Source organism: Meriones unguiculatus, chromosome 18 (genome assembly GCF_030254825.1).
Source record: "Meriones unguiculatus strain TT.TT164.6M chromosome 18, Bangor_MerUng_6.1, whole genome shotgun sequence".
Taxonomy (NCBI): Eukaryota; Metazoa; Chordata; class Mammalia; order Rodentia; family Muridae; genus Meriones; species Meriones unguiculatus.
In genome coordinates this window covers 76875425-76893379 of record NC_083365.1, presented here as the reverse complement: position 1 = coordinate 76893379, position 17955 = coordinate 76875425, and the positions used below count along the sequence as shown (strand labels likewise).

At 43.1% G+C, this 17955-nt stretch overlaps 1 protein-coding gene across 1 annotated transcript; it reads left to right on the top strand.

Annotated features, from left to right (window-relative positions):
* Positions 1-7210: 7210 nt before the first annotated feature.
* Dyrk3 (dual specificity tyrosine phosphorylation regulated kinase 3) lies at positions 7211-17001 on the top strand. The gene is made up of 3 exons (XM_021640099.2): positions 7211-7438; positions 9177-9288; positions 15200-17001. The coding sequence occupies exons 1-3, from the start codon at positions 7362-7364 to the stop codon at positions 16772-16774; spliced, it is 1764 nt and encodes a 587-aa protein (XP_021495774.1). The 5' UTR covers positions 7211-7361; the 3' UTR covers positions 16775-17001.
* Positions 17002-17955: the final 954 nt, after the last annotated feature.

The following is a 17955-nucleotide window of genomic DNA, read 5'->3' as shown; positions in this document are numbered from 1 at the left end:
GGCCTGTTAACACAAAGTTGAGACAGGTGATCCTTAGAATAAATACCACAATGCAATGTCTGGATTGAAACCAGAGAGTGGGGGAGAGAAATCAGCATTTGAATGAACAAGGGTAAAGTGTCTACATTCCAAAAGAACATTATACCAACATTCCTCTCTAAGGGCTGCACACAGCCCACCTGCTGTAAAAACAACAGATCCAAGCCCCTTCAGTTTTGCAACACTACTTCTGCCAGGGAATCAACATTCTATCACTAAATGGGTGATTGAGTTCTCAAGGCACTGAATCAATATCTGCCTTTAAGTTGTTATAATTCTGGCTTTGTACTTCCAGTGCTGCAATACTAGTTCTTACTCTAGCTAAGCAGGTCCCCAACATAATAGCTAATGTCAGGGAGCCCCTTTTGACTAAGCATTTCAGCCTGTTTGGTAGGATAAAGTCCGATGAACCTCTATCTTCTGTAATTTCTTCAGGCTGACATTGGGACGGAGATATTCAGGACTCAGGAAGGCTGAAAGGCTAGTCAAAAGCTAGGTAACAGAGCACAATCTAATTAGCTATACAGTTGAAGAGACAGGAAGCCCTCACATAGGCTGGACTGGTTTACTTCAACTTTTTTTTAAACATCTTTTTTAAAATATATTTTTTTAATTTTATTTTATGTGCATTAGTGTGACAGTGTCAGACACTTGGGACTGGAGTTATAGACAGTTGTGAGCTGCCATGTGGGTGCTGGGAATTGAACCCAGGTCCTTCTGAAGAACAGACAGTGCTCTTAACCACTGAGCCACCTCTAGAGCCCCTTTACTTCAACTTTAAACAAGTCCAGATTTCAGCTTGCAGTCCATAGCTGATCCCCAAATAGAGTCTGTCAGCCAGGTGAAAATTTGCTGATACAAATTCAGACTAGAGACAGAAGTTGAAATTTGTCTAGTAAATGGAGAAAGTGAGGAATCCCAACACCAAGGAAAAAACTCATCTGGGGTTTGAGCTATGACAGATCCAAACCCATGACTTTGGTTTCCTGAAACTCATATGAATTTTAGTTTACAAAAGGAAGTATATTAGTATCACTATTGTATTGAGATCCATTATTTAGAAAAAGCAGTTAGCAGGTGTCTACAAGACAGCAGGAGTAAATTCATATCATTAACTGGGTCAGAGATATATACATTAGACAGATATCTTTAGCATGATGAGATGTACCTTTAAGTCTATCTCCAGAAGACAAACAAAAGGAAATTAAAATCTCAAGCTTTTGACTGGATAATAAGCAGTCAGTGCTCCATCAGCTTATCAGAACTCTACTAACAATGTCAATACTCTGACCTTCTGAACTCTTAAAAGAACATAAGCACAAAAATAGCAGAGAGGGGGGAGAAATCTAAAATATCTGCCATTTTTAATATGCCTTAAATTACTTTCTTATATCATTACAACTTACTTTCACATACCTTAAAATACCTACTTAGACCCTCCAATCTTTCTTGTATTTACCAACTTTGAAGCTCTCAATTTTTTTATATCCTTGTAACTTAAACTTTCATATCCTCAAACCTTATATAAAGTTTACATATTTCCATCCAGTTATTCACTGTAAGACACAGGCAGTTAACATGAAGCCTATGATCAAGACAAACCTCTTTGCTTTTCTAAATAAAAGATCTAGTACCTAGTAGTTCTTACTAGCTAATGAATTGACCGATGAACAGTGGATCTGATTGTCTGCTCTTTAGCTGCAAAGCTACCATTAGCTTAGCTTAGCCATCAGTGTGATCAGAGATCACACTGAGAAGGGTAAATTATAACTAAATGAATCTATGTACCAATCAAAATGACAGAGATGACTATTCAGTCCACTACCTAGGCAGTTGACCCTTGCTTCTGTGGTCTTATGGCATGATGAGCAGAGGCAGTCTGGCTATCAGGCACAGAATATGAGAGACTGTTTCTGTGGAAAAAAGAACATGAGAGACTGATCTCACCTTGTCTTCAGCAATGTGAAACAATCAGTCTCCAGCTGTTCACAGCTTTGGCCACAGTTTAAGCTGGGTCCTAGCGGTAGGCCAGTTGGGGCAGTCTTGCCCAGTGGTTAGCATACCACAATCCAGAGTCAAAGTCATCTGTTGTTGTGCCCAAATCTTCTCAGAGACCTTGGGTTGCTACTGCCAGGTTTTTGGGACTTTGTGTCACAATAAGCTTACACATGGTAAAATGCCATATTCCATAGATCTCTGACAAGCTTGAGGGCCAGCATATGAGTTACTCTTCATCTATCTTTAGTTATCTGCTCTAAACTGCTTATTATAAAACCAAACGTTATGATCTCTAATTCTGGCATATTCCTTAGATAAGTGTTTTAGGACCATATCTATTTCAAATAGATCTAATAGGCAAACTTCGTATTACCCATCCTAGCTTAACCTTGAAAACATAAACATGAGACTAGGTAAAGCTCAATCTTGCAACCAACTACAGTCATTAGCATAACTTTAAATATATTTCTGAACTAAAATCAAAGCAAAACTTTTAATCAGATACAGTTCATAGAGGGGCTGGCAAATCTTGCTGATCCTACCATATTGTATTATTAAGACTGAACAGCAAAAAGCTTAAAGGACAAAAGTTTTACTTAGCACTAAACAGGGAACTAAACACAGCTGGCAGCCCTCAGCAAAGATGGCAGTAAAACCATAGTTCCACCCTCTCTATCCCTGAACCAACATTGTGACTAGCCACATGTTGTTACAGGCTGTGGCCAGCAATTTAAAACATAGTCATTAGGTGTCACTGATGTTGTTGCTGCCTCCCCTGGTATATATAGCACTGTGGAACATTTACAGCTTCCCATATCCAATTTTTAACATTGTAATCAGATAACTTTTAGAACTAACTGCATAACAGACTAGTCTAGAACATTTTTAAACTGTACTTGAACTATTCTGGCAATACTAAACCTATCGGCCAGAAAGAAACAGCATTAATCCATTCACTCAGGAACTGGCAGCCAGGCACATACTTCAAGTCAGCCTGTTAATATGAATAGACCTTCACAAACCAGGGTTGAATCACACATACAGCATGCTGCAAAACTACAACCTTGAAATATATATATATATATTCCATAAAGATGTTATTATGAAATACCCGATAAACTTTTAAATGTTTCATAGCCTTTTAAATGTTTCATAGCCTTAAGCACATTCTTAGAAGAAATCTACTTTTGCAATATCAAAATAAAGTACCCTTTTTAGGAGTGAAATCAGAGAGCATAACCATAGTTTTAAAATCAAAGCCAATTTTTACTAGTATAAACAATTCAATCTCTAAAATCAATACCAATTTAAAATTAGACTTGTCTTCTTAGTCTAAAAAAAAATAGGATGATAAACAAAATGAATTACAACTAAGAGGTAATTTTTTTCTTTGCCTTGCCCCACACTACATGGCAGTTTCAAGACGGCAGAGTCATATCACATGACAGGCCACATGGTTGCTATTTAAAAACATCTGTGCTTCTATAAATCTTACAAACATATGTAAACACATATATGTTCTAAACAAGAGTTTGAACCTTTAAACATATCCAATAACTGTTAATTTATAACCAAGACATAAGAGTGTATTAACAATTTATGATCAGTCATAAATAAACATGTAATGGCCATACATACATTTAACCAAACAGACAAAACTTTTCTTACTCCATCTAGCTGTAATTTCAAGCACTTGGTGCCATCAGGCTGGGCAAGCTCGTGCAGCCCTCCCTCCCTCCCCTTGGCTGTTCTCTACCTGTTCCACCTTGAGGCATGCTCCCACCAACGACCAGAGGTGCTCCAGCTTGTAGCTCTGGGAGCATGGGGCAGGCAAAATCACCACGGTTGCATAGCTGTTTGGTCACCTGCCTACTGAGACCATCATAAGCAAACAAACCCATAAAAGAACAACACAAGAAAACAATGTACAGGTACAATGTGCACAAAAAGAAAGAAAGAAAAAGAAAAAAAACCAAAACTTAGAACAGTGGCCTGTCTCTCGATGGGCCCTCCATCCTGTTCCATTAGGGGTGGTCTGCCCCACAGTCAGACTCCACCCAACTACATCAGCCTGTCATTCTGCCAGACCAGAGACCAGAGAGCAGTGGCAGAGGTGCCAAGCCTGGAGTTCCACATACTGTAGTCATCCCTTGGTACCTCCCTGACTGAGCAACAATTAAGTCTAGGAGTTTAGAAGGAGTCTGTCCCACGTTATATGTCATCTGAGTCTCATCCAAAGAAATGAGAACAGTTACCACCACCAGACAGACAGACAAAACACAAAGCCAAACAACAGATTCTGCCAGGTGAGTGGGTAAGAACCCAAAACTAGTATGTTGACAGCACTTCCTGTCTCTGTGAGAGTGACCCACTTTCTTCTTGGTTTATCAAACAGACTTGGGACCCTGTGTCCCTCAAAGTGCTGTTGGGAAGCCCTATCCTCCATAGCAATGTGTCCGTGATCTGTCAATTAATCAGCTAGTGTACTATCTATGCAACTGCTCCCTGGACACCCACTGTGTACCACCTTGAGATCTCAAAAATACACAGAATGACAGAACAGAGACACAGAACTTGGCCAAGACAAAAGCACTTACCCAGGGTTCCAATCCTGTGGCTCAGGGGTCCTGGGGGTGGGGGGGGGCTTGGGGATCCCAGACGAGCCCCCAAGTATGTTGTGCCCGATTCAGGAGACTCCAAAAGACTGCCAGGAGTCAAGTCCATTTTAAAACGCATGAGGATCTTTTTGTTACAAGCTAGAGCTTGGGCTTACACCCTCACCGACGCAGCTGTTGAAAGTAGAGCTCCGTGCTCAGGGTAAGTGGGTGATTTAAAGGTCCCAGTCCCTCTCAGCCCAGGCAGGAGAATTCCTGCCTGACAAGCATGTATTGATTGAAACACAAAAGCAGATGTTGCGTTTTAAACTGTTTGGCTGCAGGAAGGCCCCCAAACTGTTAATGGTCTGGTTTCCCTTGTTTGACTGTCTAGGGGAGAGGGGCGATCTGCTTTGGTTTCCTAGCAACTGTATATCTAGTGTGCAGGAAAGAATGCAATAGGCTGGTTCCTTGCCACAGGTGGCTGGATGGGTCTCTACCTGTCTGGCCTTTGTTCATGTTTGTGCTTTAAACTTTAATCCAATAACCCAAAAAAACCCAATTTTTAATTCTTTGGTCTCTCAGTGGTACTGGAAATCTAAAGCAGAGCCTCCTGTGTGCTGTGCAGATATTGTACTATTGAGCAACAGTCCAGGTTCCTGTATTTTTTTTTTCCCTAAGATCCTGGGATAGTTGCATTGAAAACATTTATTACAGGCGCTTTAGTTTTCCTGTATACTAGACCTGGCTTCATAAGGCAGGAAGACATCTCAGATGACTTGGCTAGTACATGGTAGAATTCTTGTTTTATATTTTCAGAGAGAGATAATGATTTTGAACCACTCTTTATTTAAAATATTTTAATTTATTATTCAGTAAATTCATACATGTATCCAATGTATCTTTAAAATATAATTTTAGATTCATCTTATGATGTATATGAGTGTATATCAGTGCAGTACATGTGTGCCTAGTACTCTCAGATGTCAGAAGAGGGCATCAGACCTCCTGGAACTAGAGTTATGGATGGTCATAAACTGCCATGAGGGTGTTGGGACTCAAACCCAGTAGTCTGCAAGAGCAGCTAGTATGCTTTAACCACTGAACCATCTCTCCAGCCCCTATTCATTGTATCTGATCATATCCAACCAAAATCCCTCCTCCTACTCCTTATTCCATCAAAACTTTGTCCTACAACCTTCATGTACTTTTATTTAACACTTGTCAAATATATTTCCCACATGTGAAAATATGAAACACTTTAACCTTGCACAAAAGCCATATTTTCTTATTGTCTTGTTTTAATTTTTGTATATGTGCTGCTGAAATGATGTGGAACTACAGTTAATGCACCTTCTCAAGAGCTGGACGGCACAGGGCAGTTGCTTAGTGAGGATGTGGTTGTTGTTACAATACTGGTTCTTTGAAGAAATACTGAAATGTACTTCGGTCACCAAGATCAGAAAGTCATGAAGTCTAGCGCCCTCAAGAAATTCTCCCTCCCTTGACCATGGAAATAACCCGCTAATGAAAAAGGTGGCCACTCCCCAACCCTTAGGGCTAAGAAGCAGAGTAGACAGTCATCAGCTTGCCTCTGGAAGATATGTCATAAAGACAGAAGGGAAGGTACAGTAATTCACAGCGAGGGACCAAACATGTGTAGGCAAGTCCCATTCACCTCTTTCCCGGAGTAGTCTGAGGAGTTCACCTCTCAGAAGTCCTAAGGGCAGGATCCTTTAGTAGAATGCTGTAATCTTGGAGCTTGGAGGCGCCTTTTGTTGCCATGGAACTCTGTCTTGAAACAAACGATTCAAAGAGCCCAAACAAAATCCCCTTATGGAAAGCAAGACTACAGTCGTTGTGGGTGAAGGGGAGGCAGACAGAAAAAGCTATTTAGAAACTTGTAAAAAGGTCATCATGGAAGAAAACATTTTTTACTTATATCACAGAGTGGCTAAAGCAACACTGATCAAAAGAAAGTAAAGTGTTCTAAATGGACAGATTCTTAGCTGTAAAGAGGGTGTGGATCTTCAGAGACGAGAACAGAGACTGACTTCTGGGAACACAGGAAGGGGCCTTGGTTGGAAATTTTGCTCTTTGAAATAACTTCCAGCGTACACTAGGTGGCGTGCCCGTCAGACGTGCGAAAGAACCTTTGGCTTTTCTGGTGGGTCTAATAGACCTACTATTTTGCAGCATTTGGAAGTCTTAGGGTACCACGCACAACACAACCACCACCTCTTCTGTGGCTTAACCGCCTTCCTTTTCACTTCCATTCCAACTATCGAAGTAGGCTTAACACACTGAACTTTTCAGAAAGTGTGAGGTACGCTTTCACACATTAAAGTTGAGCAGAACTTCCCAAGGGGTCTGCTGAGCAGGAAGCCTGCGCTGCTGATACTCCCTGGCTTGGTTTCACTGCTAGACGTGTACGAAGAAGCACAGCTTCTTTGGCCTCAGTTTACTCTTCTGCAAAAAGTATGTGAAAGCGCTACCGTAAGCAATGCCCGCCCCTCGCTTCACCTCCTCCCCGCCCCTTCTTCGGCGGCGCTGCGCAGGCGCCGCGAGGCGTGCGGGGTTGCTAGGCGACGCGGCCGCTCCCGCGCGGTCTCCTTGCGGACGGCGCGAGCTGAGAGCGGAATCGCGGCTTGTAGCGGAGCCAGGAGGTGCGGTGTTAGAGGCGACTGTCCCGGCCAACCGCCGCCGCTGTGCCCGCGGGGCGAGCTCGCGATGGGAGGCGCAGCCTGCGAACGCGGGAGGAAGGACGCGGCGCTGCCGGGAGCCGGGCTCCCGCCGCAGCAGCGGAGGTAACGGCGCCCGGATGGGAGCGAGGTCCTTGCGGGTCTGGGCTGCCTGTCCATCAGCGCATCGAGCGGGAAGGGCGGGGGAGGGCGGGCGTGCGGGCGGCGGGGCCTCGGGGGAGCGGAGCCCGGGCTGGGACCTGTGCGCCAGACCTGTGAACCGCGCCCTGTTGCTCCGGGAGTCCGCCGAGCGCGTCCTGCCCCTGGGGTGGGGGACCTGAGCCCCGGGATCTTGCTCACCATCTGGCTTGTGAGGGTTCCCTTTTTCAAACGGAGCCCTGGCTAAGGAAACCCTCTTGGGTCCTCCGTGCCTGGCTGTTACTCTGCAGATGCGGTGCTGGTCCTTGTGTGTTTCATCGTGCTGTGGCAGAGGCCAGTCCCATCCAGAAAAATTGGCTTCTGTTATCGAAACGTCAACATGTTCTTTTTTAGAAGATATTGCGGTTTGTGTGTGTGTGTGTGTGTGTGTGTTTAAGCCCTCCCCCTTTTATTCCTTTAATACTTCTGTTAAACTCCAGAACTAATTTAATAAGTTAGATCTCAAAAGTGACTGAAATAATCCAAGATATATATTTTTAAGACAATGAAAAATGTTACCTAGTCATGGTTGTGTTCGTAGTGTATCATCTGAGATGACAGCGTGAAATGCTGACGTGTATGACCGGGAAACCCATAGTCTCGGTAGCAGATAAAATGCATTATTTAAGGCCATATTGTGGATTTAGTAAATCCTGCCCATTGTTTGTGTGCCTTCTCAGTGGGGGATCCACAGTGTAAAAACAGCCTCCATCCGCACTCCTTTAGCATGTTTAAACATCCCCCCCCCATCTACCAGGAAAGGAAGTGGGAACCAAAGAGAGAGTGGGTACATTTTGTAATTTACAGCATCGGGTTCCTGTAGCCTGCATTCCCCCCCCCCCCTTCCAGGTTAGCTGTAAGTAGGTACATAAGGAAATGAAGAGAAGACAGCCCTAAAAGATCTTTTAGAGAGTGTAGACTGAACCTTCTCTTCCCATTTAAAGGCAGCTTAAAGAGGGGAAGGCAGCACAGCCAGGTAGAACTGAAATTAGAATACAGGTCTCAAAGACTTGGAAAAAACAAATACCTCTGTCATGTCTATTCCCTTCTGATTTTAGGTTTCCTACTCAAATTACTCTTCATTTTCAAGTAGTATGTTAATTGATGACCCCTCACTTTTTGAACAACATTCAGAAAGTAAGATTTGTTGTAATTATTTTGCTTGCTTACTTATTTGTTTGTTTGTTAGAGACAGGGTCACTTTATTATGTAGCTCTGGCTGTCCTGGAACTCACTCTGTAGACCAGGCTTGCCTTGAACTCACAGAAATCCACCTGCCTCTGCCTCCAGAGTGCTGGGATTAAAGGAGTATGCCACCACACCAGTTTGTTGTAACTATTTTAAAGTTTGAGTCTGGAAATATTTTCCTTCCTTTAAAAAGAAAAAGGAGACCGGCATGGTGGTGCATGGGTGGAGGTGGGTAGAGCTGTGTGAGTTTGAGACCAGTGAGTTCCAGAACAGCCAGGGCTATGGAAGAGACCCTGTCTCTCAAAAAAAAAAAATTTAAAGATGGAAAAGAAAGGTTGGGATCCTCCACCTACTGCCTGTTGTGTTTGTGTGCGTTGTCAGAAGGGGATAAGAAACAGTTAAGGCCTGGGATGTTTTGAAAATGCAAGCTCATTTTGTTTAGTTAGTAACCGGTTTTATCTGTAACCCTTTCTTCTAGGTTGGGGGATGGTGTCTATGATACCTTCATGATGATAGATGAAACCAAGTGCCCACCCTGTTCAAACACACTCTGCAATCCCTCTGAAGCACCTGTCTCCAGAAGACTAAATGTAAGTAAAGGAAGTGATGCTTTTGTAAGATTGTCTTGAGAAAGAGGTAGGGCTTCTTAATGCTTAGGTACAGTTCTGTATCGCTGGCAGCACAGGCTTCCTTTTGTTGTTGTGAATTGTTTGTTTGTTTGGGGGCTTTATTTTGAGGGGTTTCTTATTGTTTCTTTGTTTTGGTAGAGTCTTAGTATGTAGTCCTGGCTGGCCTGGAACTCTGTATAGGCCAGGCTGGTATTTAAACTCAGAGATGCACCTGCCAGTGTCTACAAACTGCTGGTAGTAAATGGGTATGCCAGTGTGCCCTGCTTGGTTTGTGTTTGATTTCTCCTGATTTGGGAAAAACAGTTCCTGTAGTTTGAGTTGGGCTTTTGGGGACAGTTTTGATTTGAGGTCCCCCCTCTCCTTATAATTTCTACTGGGGTACATATGATGCCTCTGTTTAGGGGATTTTTCTTTTTAGAGCAGATGACATACATAGAGTACTACAAAAGCTCCTTTAACAGAAGCAACAGGGGAAAAGAATGTCAGAATTCACAATCAGCTCAGCCTTCCCCTGTAGTCCTATCGGGTCAAATCCTTTTAGGAACTCCAGACCCTTAGCTTTTGCCACTGTTTTGTTTAAGGTAGTAATGAGATGAATTCACAGTCTGAGGGCATATTAAAATAGTAGAGCAGAGTCTGGACAAGTTCCAAGGCAAGGAGATGCTGTCTGTGACTTTAGAATGTGCTACAGTGTGTTGCCTAATGAGCCTTCTGACTAGCTGAGTTGATGCTTTGCACTTGTCACTTTCATGGTTCCGATTGCAACCTTTATTTGTTCCTCATTTTACTTTCAAAATATTGCATTTATTGTGCACATTTTGTGGTGTGTGTGTGTGTGTGTACACGCGCACACACATCTTACACATTTTTTCCAGACTTGGTGGCAAGCCCCTTTACCACTTTCAAGGCTAAATATTACAAAGCATGGTCTAAAAATATTTGGAACTCTGGTCAGACTATTTTTGACCTCTTCTGGAGCACCGTGGGAGTTCTTTCCATCCCTGTGAGTTTATTTCTGTGGTTTCTGAACACCTCTGAGAAACCCAGAACCATCTCTGTGGTGACCATTGTATGTCCTGGCTCCCTGCTGTCAGTCAGCACAACACTGCATTAAAAACTTCCTGCAGTTGAGCATCTGGTACAAACCTCATTTAACTTTTAAGTCAAAGTTGGGCCTTGCGGATCTCTATCCAGTTTGTCACTCAAGTTGTATTTCAGGATCAAGTTAACTTCTTACTGCATGTTGTTCAGAGTAATAGTTATGGGGAAACCCTAAGATTTTAGATTCTGATCCAACATGACATTGCAAGGTTTTTTGTTTGTTTTGTTTTTCTCACTTAACAATTTTCTTGTGTGTGTAATATACATGTGTGCTCTTCTGTCTTATTTTGGGAGGCAGGATCTTTTGATCAAGAGCTCTCAGAAAATGACTAGTCTTGCCAGCCAGCTTGCTGTTTCTGCCTTGTGAAGCTGGAATTAGAGGTGGATCCTATGCCCACCCAATGCCGACACGGGTTCTAAGCTTTGAACTCTGTTCATCATGCAAACACTTTAGCCACTGCCCCGTCCCCCCAGCCCCTGCTATTTGCAAACTTTGCTGGAAACATGCTTTTTGACTCCCTGGGGGCATGTACAGCCCATAGTGCTATGATGCCATCCAGAGTGCCCATTAGTCTTTGAACACCCAGCCGCAGAGCTTTTCATGGTACTTTCACGTGCTCATCTAAGCTGTAAATTGTCAGGCTAAAGGCTTTTATTGAACTGAATCTTCCTTGAAGAGATTTAAGGTCAGGAGCTGGTAGAAGGTAGTAGTTTTGTTTTTGTTTGTTTGTTTGTTTGTTTGTTTGCAGTGCTGTGTGGATATTGAACCCACGACCTCATGCATGCTAGGCAAATTATTTACCAACTGAGGTACACCCTCTGCTCCCAAGGGTAGGTTTTAATATCTGGATTAGAAGATTATTCATTCTTAATTTCCTAACAACTTTAATGACTCAGTTAATCAGCAACATTTTATTTAAAACACTCTGCTTTTCTCATTAATGTTGTATGCTAAGCATTCTTAAGAAATAAAACATGTTAACCTTCGCTTGATTTGTGTCTTGTACATAACTGCTAACAAAATATTTGGTTGAGTCCATTGTGTACCTTTCTTTTTCTGTCATTTTTGTTGTTGTTTTGTTTGTTTGTTTCTTTGAGACAGGGTTTCTCTGCATAGCCTGGCTGTCCTGGAACTCATTTTATAGACCAGGCTGGCATCTTAGAGGTCCGCCTACCTCTGCCTCCCAAGTGCTAGGATTAAAAGTGTACACCACCACTACCTGGCTTGTATACCTTTCTGATTATCATGGTTATAACCCTAGACTACAAAGATACAATATTTTATAACTATTAACATCTTATATATGAATACTATTATCTTAGTTAAAGTCTCTATTGCTGTGAAGAGACACTGATCTTGACAACTCTTATAACAGAAAACATTTAATTGGGGTTGGCTTATAGTTTCAGAGGTTTAGCTCATTATTGTCATGGCAGGAAGCATGGATGCACACAGGAGCATGGTGCTGAAGGAGCTGAGAGTCCTACGTCTGAATCCACATGCAGCAGGAAGAGACCGTGATACTGGGCCTGGTTTGAGCATCTGAAACTGCAAAGCCCACCCCCAGTGACACACTTCCTCCAACAAGGCCACACCTCCTAACAATGCCACTCCTTAGGTGCCTGTGGGGGCCATTTTCATTCAAACCACCACAACTGTAGATTGATTTAAAAAAAAAAAAGGAATGTTGTTTTTTGTTGTTGTTGTTTTAATAGGACAGAAGACTTGACATATAAATGATTCGTGTCAGGATTTGAGATTTATAAGAAAGGGAAGCATGATAAGAAAACAGTCCCCTCCCTGTGTGGAAAAATCCTTGATGGGCTTCCCCCAGTTTGTTGGAGATCTGAAATTTGATCATCTGTAGTGGACTACATTTGAACTGTGCATTGTCCTACAAGCCACACTTCAGGAAGGACATTACTTGTATCCCAAAGAGTATGTGAACAGGGTGATGAGAGAGCCTAGCTGGTACAGGTGAGGCCAAAGGAGGAGATGAAGATGGTACCTACAGAAGAATTGCAGAGCAAGGACAGGTCAGCCTTGTTTACATTCCCAGGGACGTTGATATGAAATGTAGATATGTCTTGTGAAATTCTTGATGGTAAAGTAGGACTTAATTTGCCCAGAATGCAGGTGAGGCTCAATGTAAGGAAAAACTGGGAGTCAGGAGATCCCAATGACATTCCTAGTTTTGTTAAAATAACTCTGTGGAGATAAGAGCTCTGCTAAGTATTTATTCTTGGTAACCTGCAGTGGCAGAGACCCTATCTTTATCACACACAGAAGTGGAGGCCTCTAGAGGCAGTGCAGCCTTTCTTTAGGCAGAGAAATTTCCTGGGTCTCCAGGACCACAGATATTTGTCCCGTCAGTATTGTGGTGATGACTCCTAGAGAGTCATTCCTTTCATTAAGGCATGATTCTATGTTAAAGTCTGAATATCTCTGGAAAGGTAACATTAAATTGCATAGCAAGCAGAAGGTAGGCTCAATGAGAGGCAGAAAGTGGGTTAAGAGTTTCAGTTGCTGGGCCCTTCTTTGGGCAGATGCTTAGCTAGACATTCAGTAGAGGGAACCTGTAATATAGAAGAAGCCTCCACTGGAAGGAGAGAAAATCAGCAAGGGAAAGGGAGAGAGAGTATGGGGTGGGGTGGGGTGGGGTTGGGGCAGGGCTCAGTCACATTCTGAGGATTTTACATAGTGGTAGCTGCTGTTTTAAATATGTTCTATAGTTTGTGAGAGCCTTTCATGTTTTGATTCCCACAGTGTGCTGCAAGTAGCTATTATCCACCAAGAAACAGAAGTTATGAAAGGTTCAAGTAAAAATCCCAGGTCATAGAGCTTTAAGTGGTGCAGCCCAGGCCCGAGCACAGTCCTTCTGACTTTGTATATTTCTAGAATGTATTCCAAAGAGTTTAGCATTGAATATTTAGGTGTATTAAAATTATATAGTAAATGAGTTTAAAAAAAAATGAGTTGCATACAGATGTTCATTTAACTAAAGCCAAGCCACTATTCTTTGCTTAGCTCAGCTTTTTAGATAGACTAAACTTATTCTTATTTTTTTCTTTATGAATGATCTGTCTGCATGTACATCTGAAAGTTAGTAGAGAGCATCACACCCCATTATAGATGGTTGTAAGCCACCATGTGGTTGCTGGGAAGTGAACTCAGGACCTCTAGGAAAAGGAGACAGTGCTCTTAACCACTGAGCCATCTCTCCAGCTCCTAAGTGGCACACACCTATAATCCCAGCACTTTGGGAAGCAGAGGCAGATGGATTTCTGTGAGTTCAAGGCTAGCCTGGTCTACAAAAAAAAAAAAAAAAAAAAAAAAGGACTTGTGTTTTAGTCTAGAGGCCAAGTAGTAAATAGTAGATATTCTGGTAGATGGAAAGGGGGAACTCATTTTTGGTCTTTCTTTCTTCCTTTTGGTTTTTCAAAATAGGGTTTCTCTGTGTAGCCCTGGCTATCCTAGAACTCACAACTCACTCTGTAGACCAGGCTGGCCTGGAACTTACAGAGATCTGCCTGCCTCTGCCTCCTGAGTGCTGGGATTATAAAGGCATGCATCACAACTGCCAGGCTACTCTTCTGGTTTTTCATTTCTACAAATGGGCTGGCTCTGTGGGTAAAGGCTCTTACTAGCAAACATTCCCAGTCCCTAGGAGCCATATAGTAGAAGGAGAGATCTGGAAAATGTTCTGTGACCTCCACGTGTGTCAGGACACATGCCCTCCTTCCCCCAAGAAACAGTAAGTATAGTAACAGTGTTAGACTAATTAGTACGGCACTATAGAGAGAAGACTTAGATTCGGTTCTGAAGGCATATAGGATATGAATAGGTGGGGAGAAACTGAAGGAGTCTCAGTTCAAAGTTTTAAGAGAAGGAATGTAGCCTATTGAAGGGCAGTAAAAATGTCACCCTGTCTTGAACAAAGCTGGCCACATGTAGGGACTGGTGTGGGTGTGTCCAGAGAATCCAAGGGTTGATGAAATGCATCTCCAGGGATTGTTGCTTTTTTATTTCCTGTTTGGAGCTTTGTTCTCTCTTTCTCTCTTCCTCTCTCTCCTCTCCCTCTCCTCCCTCTCTCCCCTCTCCTCTCTCTTTCCCACGCCTGTCTCTGTCTGTCTCTCTGTACGCATGCATGGTATATGTATATGATGTATTTGTATGTGCATATATATGTATGCATGCCTATGAGTGTGTGAGCCTCATACATACACTTTGAGAGGTCAGAGGAGAATGTCGCCTGTGCTGCTCTAACATTCTCCTCCATATTCCTTTTGAGATAGGGTCTCTCACTGAATCTATAGCTAGTCTGGCTTTCTGTCTCTGTCCCCACAGCACTGGGGTTACAGGCAACTTCTTACATAGGTGCTAGAATCTGAACTCAAGTCCTCATTTTTTTTTAAGATTTATTATTATGTATACAGTGTTGTACTGTATATACACTGCAGGCAAGAAGAAGGCACCAGATCCCATTACAGATGGTTGTGAGCCACCATGTGGTTGCTGGGAATTGAACTCAGGACCTTTAGAAAAGCAGCCAGTGCTCTTAACCCCTAAACCATCTCTCCAGCCCAAGTCCTCAGTCTTGTATAGCAAGCTTTCTTACCACTGAGCTATCTCTCCAGTCCTCTGTTTGGGTTTTTTAACTTTAAAATAAATGTGACTGAAGTGTGTTGGTATTGTTCAGTCAGAGAGAAGGCCCCTTTGCCTTCCTAGTGTTTCTGGTGCTGTTAACAGTAAGTGTGTTTCTCTTTGTAGATTACCACTGAGCCATTAACAAGAGATCCTACTCAGCACTTCTCGAATGGAAGTGAGATGAAGGTAGAACAGCTGTTTCAAGAATTTGGAAACCGAAGATGCAATATTCTTCAGTCAGATGGCATCAACAACGCCGAAAAGTCCTCTCCTCCTGTTTCTCAGGGGAAAAGTTCAGAGATCCTGAACCCAGTGAAATCCAGCAGTACATCCAAATCACTTAAAGTGCTGCCGCTGACTCCTGAGCAAGCCCTGAAGCAGTACAAACACCTCCTTACTGCCTATGAGAAGCTGGAGATCACCAGTTACCCAGAAATCTACTTTGTGGGTCCAAATGCCAAAAAGCGGCAAGGAGTTATTGGTGGTCCCAATAATGGGGGATACGACGATGCAGATGGGGCCTATATTCATGTACCTCGAGACCATCTAGCTTACCGCTATGAGGTACTGAAAATTATTGGCAAGGGGAGTTTTGGACAGGTAGCCCGTGTCTATGATCACAAACTTCGACAGTACGTGGCCCTAAAAATGGTGCGTAATGAGAAGCGCTTTCATCGCCAGGCAGCTGAGGAGATCCGGATTTTGGAGCACCTTAAAAAGCAGGATAAAACTGGCAGCATGAATGTTATCCACATGCTAGAAAGTTTCACCTTCCGGAACCACGTGTGCATGGCCTTTGAGTTGCTAAGCATAGACCTGTATGAGCTCATTAAAAAAAACAAATTTCAGGGTTTCAGCGTCCAGTTGGTTCGAAAGTTTGCGCAGTCCATCTTGCAGTCCTTGGACGCTCTCCATAAGAACAAGATCATTCATTGTGACCTGAAGCCAGAAAACATTCTCCTGAAACATCATGGACGCAGTGCAACCAAGGTCATTGACTTTGGGTCCAGCTGTTTTGAGTATCAGAAGCTCTACACATATATCCAGTCTCGCTTCTACAGAGCCCCAGAGATCATCCTGGGGTGCCGCTACAGCACGCCGATTGACATATGGAGTTTCGGTTGCATCCTTGCAGAACTTCTGACAGGACAGCCTCTGTTCCCCGGAGAAGACGAAGGAGACCAGTTGGCTTGCATGATGGAGTTGCTAGGGATGCCACCACCAAAACTTCTGGAGCAATCCAAACGTGCCAAGTACTTCATTAACTCCAAGGGCTTGCCTCGCTACTGCTCCATGACTACTCAGGCAGACGGGAGGGTTGTGCTTGTTGGGGGTCGCTCACGCAGGGGTAAGAAGCGGGACCCCCCAGGCAGCAAAGACTGGGCAACAGCACTGAAGGGCTGTGATGACTACTTGTTCATAGAGTTTCTGAAAAGATGCCTTCAGTGGGACCCCGCTGCCCGCCTCACCCCAGCTCAAGCATTAAGACACCCTTGGATTAGCAAGTATGCCCCACGACCTCTCACCATAGACAAGGTGTCAGGGAAACGGGTAGTTAATCCTACAAATGCTTTCCAGGGACTGGGTTCCAAGCTGCCGCCAGTTGTTGGAATAGCCAGTAAGCTTAAAGCTAACCTAATATCTGAAACCAGTGGTAGTATACCTCTGTGCAGTGTGTTGCCAAAGCTGATTAGCTAGTGGACAGCTCAGAGATGCATATATATGCATTTTTAATTACCTTTGAAACATGCAAATGGAAAAAAATGGAAGCCCATTCACTGACGGATATGTTTTTGTTAGACTAAAAATTTTTTTAACGAGGCAGAACATTTTTATATGACTATAAAAAGTCTTCAAGGGCTAATTGTCTAACCAGCTTGTATTGGCCATCTGGAATGTACATTAAATGACTTTTTATAGGTCAATGCATCTTTGTCATTCTCGTCAAGAGGTACTTCAGCCTGTCTACTACTCTCTCAGTTTAAATCTCTTTCAAGATAGATTTTTAAAATATTTTTATTTTATGTGCATTGGTGTTTTGCTTACATGTATACCTGGGTGAGGCTGTCAGAGTTTAGAGTTACAGACAGTTGTTAGTTGGGTGCTGGGAATTGAACCTGGCTCCTCTGGAAGAGCATTCAGTGCTCTTAACCGCTGAGCCATCTCTTTAGCCCCTAGATAGAAGAAATTCTAAAAATATATGCTGACTATTTCTCACCCTCAGTGTCTATTCTGGAGGGTAGTTTGGGGTGTGGTAGGCATGGATGTAAGGCAAAGCTAGAGTTCTTACCCCAGCAAGCAATTTTGTGGGCTCATTCTAGGTGGAAAGACTCCCAGAGGAATACGGGTAGCTGTTTGTCATCTGGGCAGCTGTCACTGCTGTTCAGTTTTTAGTTCTCTGGTCATAGCGTTTAGTTCATTGTGTCTTCTGATTTTGTCTTTTCTTATCTTGCCTCTGACTTATATTGTGGGACCCAGTGGTCCCCAGATCTTAACAATGTACTACATAACCCTGCAGTTACTGCTGTGCTTTGGTAACCCCAAGGCCAGGGTGTTAAAGGCTCTCCCTAGCACTGTGGGGAAGCGCTGCAGTCCTTAAGAGGTGGCCTTGGAATTATGTGTTGGGTTACTCATTGGGAAATGAGTAATGCGTTCTTAATGGGGACTGGGGCTCTCTTAACTCCTGGCCATCAAGTGAATGGCCCTGCTCTTCCATACACTGCATTGTGATGTGACGTCACAGGCTTAGGACAACAGGGCTGGTGAATCAATACACTGAGACCTCTGAACACAATAAAAAAGCTTTCCCCTGTATTAAGTTCAGCATCTTAGGTATTTGTTACAGCAATAAAAAGCTAACCCATACTGATTTTAAAGCC

Coding starts and splice junctions, on each gene's coding strand:
- Dyrk3 (XM_021640099.2), top strand. CDS start 7,362: ATGGGAGGCGCAGCCTGCGAACGCGGGAGGAAGGACGCGGCGCTGCCG. Junction 7,439..9,176: donor CTCCCGCCGCAGCAGCGGAG/GTAACGGCGCCC, acceptor CCTTTCTTCTAG/GTTGGGGGATGGTGTCTATG. Junction 9,289..15,199: donor CTGTCTCCAGAAGACTAAAT/GTAAGTAAAGGA, acceptor TTCTCTTTGTAG/ATTACCACTGAGCCATTAAC.